Source organism: Oncorhynchus keta, chromosome 2 (assembly GCF_023373465.1).
Source record: "Oncorhynchus keta strain PuntledgeMale-10-30-2019 chromosome 2, Oket_V2, whole genome shotgun sequence".
In the NCBI taxonomy this organism is placed as follows: domain Eukaryota; kingdom Metazoa; phylum Chordata; class Actinopteri; order Salmoniformes; family Salmonidae; genus Oncorhynchus; species Oncorhynchus keta.
Genome location: NC_068422.1, coordinates 75,794,213 through 75,805,162, shown reverse-complemented (window position 1 = coordinate 75,805,162; position 10,950 = coordinate 75,794,213). Strand labels below are relative to the sequence as shown.

At 55.1% G+C, this 10,950-nt stretch overlaps 1 protein-coding gene across 13 annotated transcripts in view; it reads right to left on the bottom strand.

The window, feature by feature from the left end:
* The window catches only part of LOC118382066 (pleckstrin homology domain-containing family A member 7-like), a 163,476-nt gene that overhangs the window by 62,476 nt on the left and 90,050 nt on the right, over positions 1–10,950 (bottom strand). For all 13 annotated transcript variants that reach the window (XM_052483545.1, XM_052483547.1, XM_052483551.1 and 10 more), the window contains 2 exons: positions 5,052–5,124; positions 4,420–4,520 (listed from right to left, as the gene is read on the bottom strand). In XM_052483545.1, the coding sequence (XP_052339505.1) occupies positions 4,420–4,520; positions 5,052–5,124 (174 nt within the window). The remainder of the gene's footprint in view (positions 1–4,419; positions 4,521–5,051; positions 5,125–10,950) is intronic.

Sequence of the window (10,950 nt, the reverse complement as noted above, 5' to 3'; positions counted from 1 at the left end):
GATAGGCAGAGAGAGAGGCAGAGAGAAAGGCAGGGAGAAAGGCAGGGAGAGAGAGAGAAGATGCTAGAAAATAGCTTCAATGTAGAATTAATTACCCCCCCAGCAACAATCGTCATACAAATTCCATTGTATGTAATGTGAGCTGCAGGAGTAATACCCAGGCCTGCACCACACACACACACACACACACACACACACACACACACACACACACACACACACACACACACACACACACACACACACACACACACACACACACACACACACACACACACACACACACACACACACACACACACACACACACACACACACACACACACACACACACACCCAGGAGGAAGAAAAAGCCAAGCACAAAGGATATATTATGAAAGGACTGCAATTGAACGCCATCAAACATTCACCCTGAATTGTTCTTCATAAAGGGTCCTCTGCTCTCACTGAGAAAGATATGGAGACGGATATTGTAAACACTCTGGCCCAGCAGAGAAACCCATTCTTACTGTCTACTCTGTCTGTCACACACACTGACTGAAATGTGAAGAAATAGTCTCTTGCGCCCCACTACCCTCAGGGAGGATCCTTTCCCTGCTGCCAACGGAGGCGAGAAACGATACAACAACGAGTGGGGTTACAAGTACACAATATTGTGATTACTGTGGATAGTCAGATTAATGTAATAGTTTGATTAAAACTTTGACATGCAATGCAAGAAGGATTTCCCTAATAATCTTGTTACTATGGACACGTCTGAAATCAGGCTACCTGATGGCACTCTGATAAATGCAGAAAACCACCAATCAAAATAAACCGTGTTATTTTTGGTAAGCCTATTTGATTCTGAGTTGAGACATATACAGTTTGTAAACTACTTCTGAGACTCCTACAACAGCTAACGAGGGAGGCTCGCTCGGCTGGTGCTGGTCCTGGCCCGCGCAGATCAAATACAATGCTGGAACGCCAATTAAGTGTTTACACGGAGAGGGGATTGGAGGAGTGTGGAGAGGAGGAGTGTGGAGAAGAGGAGTGTGGAGAAGAGGAGTGTGGAGAGGAAAGGGGATGGGAGGAGTGTGGAGAGGAGAGGGGATTGGAGGAGTGTGGAGAGGAGAGGAGATTGGAGGAGTGTGGAGAGGAGAGGAGATTGGAGGGTGTGGAGGAGAGGGGCTTGGAGGACTGTGGAGGAGAGGGGCTTGGAGGACTGTGGAGGAGAGGGGCTTGGAGGACTGTGGAGGAGAGGGGCTTGGAGGACTGTGGAGAGGAGAGGGGCTTGGAGGACTGTGGAGAGGAGAGGGGCTGGGAGGGTGGGAGAGGATATGGAGGACTGTGGAGAGGAGAGGGGCTTGGAGGAGTGTGGTGAGGAGCGGGGCTTGGAGGAGTGTGGAGAGGAGAGGGGCTTGGAGGAGTGTGGAGAGGAGCGGGGCTTGGAGGAGTGTGGAGAGGAGCGGGGCTTGGAGGAGTGTGGAGAGGAGCGGGGCTTGGAGGAGTGTGGAGAGGAGCGGGGCTTGGAGGAGTGTGGAGAGGAGCGGGGCTTGGAGGAGTGTGGAGAGGAGCGGGGCTTGGAGGAGTGTGGAGAGGAGCGGGGCTTGGAGGACTGTGGAGAGGAGCGGGGCTTGGAGGACTGTGGAAAGGAGCGGGGCTTGGAGGAGTGTGGAGAGGAATGGGGCTTGGAGGAGTGTGGAGAGGAGCGGGGCTTGGAGGAGTGTGGAGAGGAGCGGGGCTTGGAGGAGTGTGGAGAGGAGCGGGGCTTGGAGGAGTGTGGAGAGGAGCGGGGCTTGGAGGAGTGTGGAGAGGAGCGGGGCTTGGAGGAGTGTGGAGAGGAGCGGGGCTTGGAGGAGTGTGGAAAGGGGCTTGGGGGAGTGTGGAAAGGGGCTTGGGGGAATGTTGAGAGGGGCTTGGAGGAATGTTGAGAGGGGCTTGGAGGAATGTTGAGAGGGGCTTGGAGGAATGTGGAAAGGGGCTTGGAGGACTGTGGAAAGGGGCTTGGAGGAATGTTGAGAGGGTCTTGGAGGAGTGCGGAGAGGAGAGGGTCTTGGAGGAGTGCGGAGAGGAGAGGGTCTTGGAGGAGTGCGGAGAGGAGAGGGTCTTGGAGGACTGCTGAGAGGAGAGGGGCTTGGAGGAGTGCGGAGAGGAGATGGGCTTGGAGGACTGCGTAGAGGAGAGGTGCTTGTAGGACTGCGTAGAGGAGAGGGGCTTGGAGGACTGCGTAGAGGAGAGGGGCTTGGAGGACTGCGTAGAGGAGAGGGGCTTGGAGGACTGCGTAGAGGAGAGGGGCTTGGAGGACTGCAGAGAGGAGATGGGCTTGGAGGACTGCAGAGAGGAGATGGGCTTGGAGGACTGCAGAGAGGAGATGGGCTTGGAGGACTGCGGAGAGGAGATGGGCTTGGAGGACTGCGGAGAGGAGAGGGGATTGGAGGACTGCGGAGAGGAGAGGGGCTTGGAGGACTGCGGAGAGGAGAGGGGCTTGGAGGACTGCGGAGAGGAGAGGGGCTTGGAGGACTGCGGAGAGGAGAGGGGCTTGGAGGAGTTTGGAGAGGAGAGGGGTTTGGAGGGTGTGGAGAGGGTTTGGAGGAGAGGGGCTGGGAGGAGTGTGGAGAGGAGGAGTGTGGAGAGGAGAGGGCCTGGGAGGAGTTTGGAGAGGAGAGGGGTTTGGAGGGTGTGGAGAGGGTTTGGAGGAGAGGGGCTGGGACGAGTGTGAAGAGGAGAGGGGCTTGGGAGGGTGTGGAGGAGAGGGGCTTGGAGGGTGTGGAGGAGAGGGGCTTGGAGGGTGTGGAGGAGAGGGGATTGGAGGAGAGGGGATTGGAGGAGTGTGGAGAGGAGGAGTGTGGAGAGGAGAGGGGATGGGAGGAGTGTGGAGAGGAGAGGGGGCTTAGAGGAGAGGGCCTGGGAGGAGTTTGGAGAGGAGAGGGTTTTGGAGGGTGTGGAGAGGGTTTGGAGGAGAGGGGCTGGGAGGAGTGTGGAGAGGAGAGGGGCTGGGAGGAGTGTGGAGAGGAGAGGGGCTGGGAGGAGTGTGGAGAGGAGAGGGGCTGGGAGGAGTGTGGAGAGGAGAGGGGCTTGGAGGGTGTGGAGGAGAGGGGCTTGGAGGGTGTGGAGGAGAGGGGCTTGGAGGGTGTGGAGGAGAGGGGCTTGGAGGGTGTGGAGGAGAGGGGCTTGGAGGACTGTGGAGGAGAGGGGCTTGGAGGACTGTGGAGGAGAGGGGCTTGGAGGACTGTGGAGGAGAGGGGCTTGGAGGACTGTGGAGAGGAGAGGGGCTGGGAGGGTGTGGAGAGGGTATGGAGGACTGTGGAGAGGAGAGGGGCTTGGAGGAGTGTGGTGAGGAGCGGGGCTTGGAGAAGTGTGGAGAGGAGAGGGGCTTGGAGGAGTGTGGAGAGGAGCGGGGCTTGGAGGAGTGTGGAGAGGAGCGGGGCTTGGAGGAGTGTGGAGAGGAGCGGGGCTTGGAGGAGTGTGGAGAGGAGCGGGGCTTGGAGGACTGTGGAGAGGAGCGGGGCTTGGAGGACTGTGGAGAGGAGCGGGGCTTGGGGGAGTGTGGAGAGGAGAGGGGCTTGGAGGACTGCGGAGAGGAGAGGGGCTTGGAGGACTGCGGAGAGGAGAGGGGCTTGGAGGACTGCGGAGAGGAGAGGGGCTTGGAGGACTGTGGGAAGGGGCTTGGAGGACTGTGGGAAGGGGCTTGGAGGACTGTGGAAAGGGGTTCAGAGTGCTGCTATCCTAAAGCTCTACTGGTGATGACAGGGGCCTGCTGACTGACGGACAGGGGCCAGAGAGCAGAGCAGCACAGTAACACCACTACCAAACAGACCTTTAAGGGATGGACAGATACTGTACCTCAGACCAGGATAAGATACCTACAGGGGCTGAAACTCCCTGAATAACTCCACATTATTGAGACCTACAGGCCTCAAGGGTTTGGTGCATGCGTGTTATGAAATAGCAGATGAGAGGTACAGGTAAGTATGAAGTCACATTTCCCACTTAGTGTTCTTGTTAATTAAATGGGTTTGCACTGAAAACTCACAGGTCAAAGCGACATAGCACGCCAGGCAGGGCCAAAGCAGACATTAGGAAGAGCCAGTCTTGGTCCAGATTGTATAGGTTTTATGATGAATCTCTGTGCTTTTAAAGAAAGGATCCAGACTGATGTGGTAAGAATGGAGTGTTATAACAGCCCACCAGTCTGACACTACTCAGAGGGAGCACTGCCTACTTTATCTGGCTTGTCCACACAGGCCCCTGGCTGTGTGACTGTCTAACTCTGTAACCAAGGTGAAGCAACTTTATCTAATGGCTGTTAGTTAGCATTTCCTTCATATATCCAGTCGGTTTCTCAATTCATGCAGCTTGGTTGGACTGTGAGGAAGCTGGTAACAGTATTTTCCACTCTGTGACAAGCTAGTTCCCACCCTTGCCCTCTAGTCTTACCTTGAAGGCATACTTGCGGCTGATGTGGTCATCAGGCTCCACAGGGGCGATGACATAACTGGGCAGGGGGATGCTCCCCAAAACCGTCTCCTCTCTGCTGTCTAGAGGGACACACACACACACAGGTGATCATTATCACACAATACACAACAGCCCACCACACACCTCACTGCTGGCCCACTGCCTTGACTACTTTAATTATTATACCAGTTTATTAATAGCATAACATAACTGCTTCATCAATGCACCATTATGTTCCTGCATGGTGATTCGTGACTGTGGGAAATGTAATTGGAGAGACATAAGGATGTTCAAGGAGCCGCTGTGCTGTGGTGGCAGGCAGCAGGACTGGAGGCTTATCTCTAGCTCAGTCTGATGAATGGCGGAGAGGTGAAAGAAAGAGGGAAATAGAGATAGAAAGAGACAGAAGAGGAGAGAGAATAGCCTGTGGCAGAACAGAACCTTGTCTAATTGCAGTCATGTCTCTCTGATTGAAAGGTTTAGCTCCACTCAGAGGCAGACGACTTGGAATTAAGAGGACTGGCTCGGATTTCATAACCAAATCAATTCACCCTGCGACTATTTTAATTAGTCTCAATTAAACCCTGGCCCGGCGTGCCTGTGTGACTCACCTTTGTAATAAAACAAGCAGTAGTCAGACAACACAAACCACTTCCTCTTCCACAGTCTCATTCCAGAGCTGTCCTGGAGGAGGAAACACAACAAGGAATGTAAGATCACCTTCTAATGCACATTCTAATTAAAAACCATGGCTGGGGAATATACGCTAAAGTACCCATTTACAGGGAGAGGGAAAGCACAAGACAATTCATACATTTCATTAGTACAGGCAGTAATTGTGTTCCCCCTGAACAGAACAGGGTTCATGTCCTGCCATGATAGGAGCTCCAGTAGGTCTAACTAATTCTCTCTCATCAGAATCCTGTTATCAATGATTCATTAGTGTTCTGCAACCATCAATCCATTGTCTGTCTGTCTGTCTGTCTGTCTGTCTGTCTGTCTGTCTGTCTGTCTGTCTGTCTAAACACTCCTTATGAGTCGATGACGTGTTACCATGTCAGGGTCTTATACCTCACCCCCTCTGGCCTGCCTCAGGACACAATCACCCTGGGTGTCATCCTCTTATACCTCACCCCCTCTGGCCTGCCTCAGGACACAATCACCCTGGGTGTCGTCCTCTTATACCTCACCCCCTCTGGCCTGCCTCAGGACACAATCACCCTGGGTGTCGTCCTCTTATACCTCACCCCCTCTGGCCTGCCTCAGGACACAATCACCCTGGGTGTCGTCCTCTTATACCTCACCCCTCTGGCCTGCCTCAGGACACAATCACCCTGGGTGTCGTCCTCGTATACCTCACCCCCTCTGGCCTGCCTCAGGACACAATCACCCTGGGTGTCGTCCTCTTATACCTCACCCCTCTGGCCTGCCTCAGGACACAATCACCCTGGGTGTCGTCCTCGTATACCTCACCCCCTCTGGCCTGCCTCAGGACACAATCACCCTGGGTGTCGTCCTCTTATACCTCACCCCCTCTGGCCTGCCTCAGGACACAATCACCCTGGGTGTCGTCCTCTTATACCTCACCCCTCTGGCCTGCCTCAGGACACAATCACCCTGGGTGTCGTCCTCTTATACCTCACCCCCTCTGGCCTGCCTCAGGACACAATCACCCTGGGTGTCGTCCTCTTATACCTCACCCCCTCTGGCCTGTCTCAGGACACAATCACCCTGGGTGTCGTCCTCTTATACCTCACCCCTCTGGCCTGCCTCAGGACACAATCACCCTGGGTGTCGTCCTCTTATACCTCACCCCTCTGGCCTGCCTCAGGACACAATCACCCTGGGTGTCGTCCTCTTATACCTCACCCCCTCTGGCCTGCCTCAGGACACAATCACCCTGGGTGTCGTCCTCTTATACCTCACCCCCTCTGGCCTGCCTCAGGACACAATCACCCTGGGTGTCGTCCTCTTATACCTCACCCCCTCTGGCCTGCCTCAGGGGTGTTACACCTCCGTGCCAGCCTCGCCAGGGGGCATCACTCAACAGGACACAATCACCCTGGGTGTCGTCCTCTTATACCTCACCCCCTCTGGCCTGCCTCAGGACACAATCACCCTGGGTGTCGTCCTCTTATACCTCACCCCCTCTGGCCTGCCTCAGGACACAATCACCCTGGGTGTCGTCCTCTTATACCTCACCCCCTCTGGCCTGCCTCAGGACACAATCACCCTGGGTGTCGTCCTCTTATACCTCACCCCCTCTGGCCTGCCTCAGGGGTGTTACACCTCCGTGCCAGCCTCGCCAGGGGGCATCACTCAACAGGACACAATCACCCTGGGTGTCGTCCTCTTATACCTCACCCCCTCTGGCCTGCCTCAGGACACAATCACCCTGGGTGTCGTCCTCTTATACCTCACCCCCTCTGGCCTGCCTCAGGGGTGTTACACCTCCGTGCCAGCCTCGCCAGGGGGCATCACTCAACAGGACACAATCACCCTGGGTGTCCTCCTCTTATACCTCACCCCCTCTGGCCTGCCTCAGGACACAATCACCCTGGGTGTCGTCCTCTTATACCTCACCCCCTCTGGCCTGCCTCAGGACACAATCACCCTGGGTGTCGTCCTCTTATACCTCACCCCCTCTGGCCTGCCTCATGGGTGTTACACCTCTGTGCCAGCCTCGCCAGGGGGCATCACTCAACAGGACACAATCACCCTGGGTGTCGTCCTTTTATACCTCACCCCCTCTGGCCTGCCTCAGGGGTGTTACACCTCCGTGCCAGCCTCGCCAGGGGGCATCACTCAACAGGACACAATCACCCTGGGTGTCATCCTGGAACGAATTGCAAAAATCGCTGAAGTTGGAGACTTTTATCTCCCTCACCAACTTCAAACATCAGCTATCCGAGCAGCTAACCGATCGCTGCAGCTGTACATAGTCTATAGGTAAATAGCTCACCCTTTTTCACCTACCTCATTCCCATACTGTTTTTATACTGTTTTTATTTATTTACTTTTCTGCTCTTTTGCACACCAATATCTCTACCTGTACATGCCCATCTGATCATTTATCACTCCAGTGTTAATCTGCAAAATTGTATTATTCGCCTACCTCCTCATGCCTTTTGCACACATTGTATATAGACTGCCCATTTTTTTCTACTGTGTTATTGACTTGCTAATTGTTTACTCCATGTGTAACTCTGTGTTGTCTGTTCACACTGCTATGCTTTATCTTGGCCAGGTCGCAGTTGCAAATGAGAACTTGTTCTCAACTAGCCTACCTGGTTAAATAAAGGTGAAATAAAAATAAAAAAATAAATAAAAAAATCCTCTTATACCTCACCCCCTCTGGCCTGCCTCAGGACACAATCACCCTGGGTGTCGTCCTCTTATACCTCACCCCCTCTGGCCTGCCTCAGGACACAATCACCCTGGGTGTCGTCCTCTTATACCTCACCCCCTCTGGCCTGCCTCAGGACACAATCACCCTGGGTGTCGTCCTCTTATACCTCACCCCTCTGGCCTGCCTCAGGACACAATCACCCTGGGTGTCGTCCTCTTATACCTCACCCCCTCTGGCCTGCCTCAGGACACAATCACCCTGGGTGTCGTCCTCTTATACCTCACCCCTCTGGCCTGCCTCAGGACACAATCACCCTGGGTGTCGTCCTCTTATACCTCACCCCCTCTGGCCTGCCTCAGGGTGTTACACCTCCGTGCCAGCCTCGCCAGGGGGCATCACTCAACAGGACACAATCACCCTGGGTGTCGTCCTCTTATACCTCACCCCCTCTGGCCTGCCTCAGGACACAATCACCCTGGGTGTCGTCCTCTTATACCTCACCCCCTCTGGCCTGCCTCAGGACACAATCACCCTGGGTGTCGTCCTCTTATACCTCACCCCCTCTGGCCTGCCTCAGGACACAATCACCCTGGGTGTCGTCCTCTTATACCTCACCCCCTCTGGCCTGCCTCAGGACACAATCACCCTGGGTGTCGTCCTCTTATACCTCACCCCCTCTGGCCTGCCTCAGGACACAATCACCCTGGGTGTCGTCCTCTTATACCTCACCCCCTCTGGCCTGCCTCAGGACACAATCACCCTGGGTGTCGTCCTCTTATACCTCACCCCCTCTGGCCTGCCTTAGGACACAATCACCCTGGGTGTCGTCCTCTTATACCTCACCCCCTCTGGCCTACCTCAGGGGTGTTACACCTCCGTGCCAGCCTCGCCAGGGGGCATCACTCAACAGGACACAATCACCCTGGGTGTCGTCCTCTTATACCTCACCCCCTCTGGCCTGCCTCAGGACACAATCACCCTGGGTGTCGTCCTCTTATACCTCACCCCCTCTGGCCTGCCTCAGGACACAATCACCCTGGGTGTCGTCCTCTTATACCTCACCCCCTCTGGCCTGCCTCAGGACACAATCACCCTGGGTGTCGTCCTCTTATACCTCACCCCCTCTGGCCTGCCTCAGGGGTGTTACACCTCCGTGCCAGCCTCGCCAGGGGGCATCACTCAACAGGACACAATCACCCTGGGTGTCGTCCTCTTATACCTCACCCCCTCTGGCCTGCCTCAGGACACAATCACCCTGGGTGTCGTCCTCTTATACCTCACCCCCTCTGGCCTGCCTCAGGACACAATCACCCTGGGTGTCGTCCTCTTATACCTCACCCCCTCTGGCCTGCCTCAGGACACAATCACCCTGGGTGTCGTCCTCTTATACCTCACCCCCTCTGGCCTGCCTCAGGACACAATCACCCTGGGTGTCGTCCTCTTATACCTCACCCCCTCTGGCCTGCCTCAGGACACAATCACCCTGGGTGTCGTCCTCTTATACCTCACCCCCTCTGGCCTGCCTCAGGGGTGTTACACCTCCGTGCCAGCCTCGCCAGGGGGCATCACTCAACAGGACACAATCACCCTGGGTGTCGTCCTCTTATACCTCACCCCTCTGGCCTGCCTCAGGACACAATCACCCTGGGTGTCGTCCTCTTATACCTCACCCCCTCTGGCCTGCCTCAGGACACAATCACTCTGGGTGTCGTCCTCTTATACCTCACCCCCTCTGGCCTGCCTCTGGACACAATCACCCTGGGTGTCGTCCTCTTATACCTCACCCCCTCTGGCCTGCCTCAGGGGTGTTACACCTCCGTGCCAGCCTCGCCAGGGGGCATCACTCAACAGGACACAATCACCCTGGGTGTCGTCCTCTTATACCTCACCCCCTCTGGCCTGCCTCAGGACACAATCACCCTGGGTGTCGTCCTCTTATACCTCACCCCCTCTGGCCTGCCTCAGGGGTGTTACACCTCCGTGCCAGCCTCGCCAGGGGGCATCACTCAACAGGACACAATCACCCTGGGTGTCCTCCTCTTATACCTCACCCCCTCTGGCCTGCCTCAGGACACAATCACCCTGGGTGTCGTCCTCTTATACCTCACCCCCTCTGGCCTGCCTCAGGACACAATCACCCTGGGTGTCGTCCTCTTATACCTCACCCCCTCTGGCCTGCCTCAGGGGTGTTACACCTCCGTGCCAGCCTCGCCAGGGGGCATCACTCAACAGGACACAATCACCCTGGGTGTCGCCCTTTTATACCTCACCCCCTCTGGCCTGCCTCAGGGGTGTTACACCTCCGTGCCAGCCTCGCCAGGGGGCATCACTCAACAGGACACAATCACCCTGGGTGTCGTCCTTTTATACCTCACCCCCTCTGGCCTGCCTCAGGGGTGTTACACCTCCGTGCCAGCCTCGCCAGGGGGCATCACTCAACAGGACACAATCACCCTGGGTGTCATCCTGGAACGAATTGCAAAAATCGCTGAAGTTGGAGACTTATCTCCCTCACCAACTTCAAACATCAGCTATCCGAGCAGCTAACCGATCGCTGCAGCTGTACATAGTCTATAGGTAAATAGCTCACCCTTTTTCACCTACCTCATTCCCATACTGTTTTTATACTGTTTTTATTTATTTACTTTTCTGCTCTTTTGCACACCAATATCTCTACCTGTACATGCCCATCTGATCATTTATCACTCCAGTGTTAATCTGCAAAATTGTATTATTCGCCTACCTCCTCATGCCTTTTGCACACATTGTATATAGACTGCCCATTTTTTTCTACTGTGTTATTGACTTGCTAATTGTTTACTCCATGTGTAACTCTGTGTTGTCTGTTCACACTGCTATGCTTTATCTTGGCCAGGTCGCAGTTGCAAATGAGAACTTGTTCTCAACTAGCCTACCTGGTTAAATAAAGGTGAAATAAAAATAAAAAAATAAATAAAAAAATCCTCTTATACCTCACCCCCTCTGGCCTGCCTCAGGACACAATCACCCTGGGTGTCGTCCTCTTATACCTCACCCCCTCTGGCCTGCCTCAGGACACAATCACCCTGGGTGTCATCCTCTTATACCTCACCCCCTCTGGCCTGCCTCAGGACACAATCACCCTGGGTGTCGTCCTCTTATACCTCACCCCCTCTGGCCTG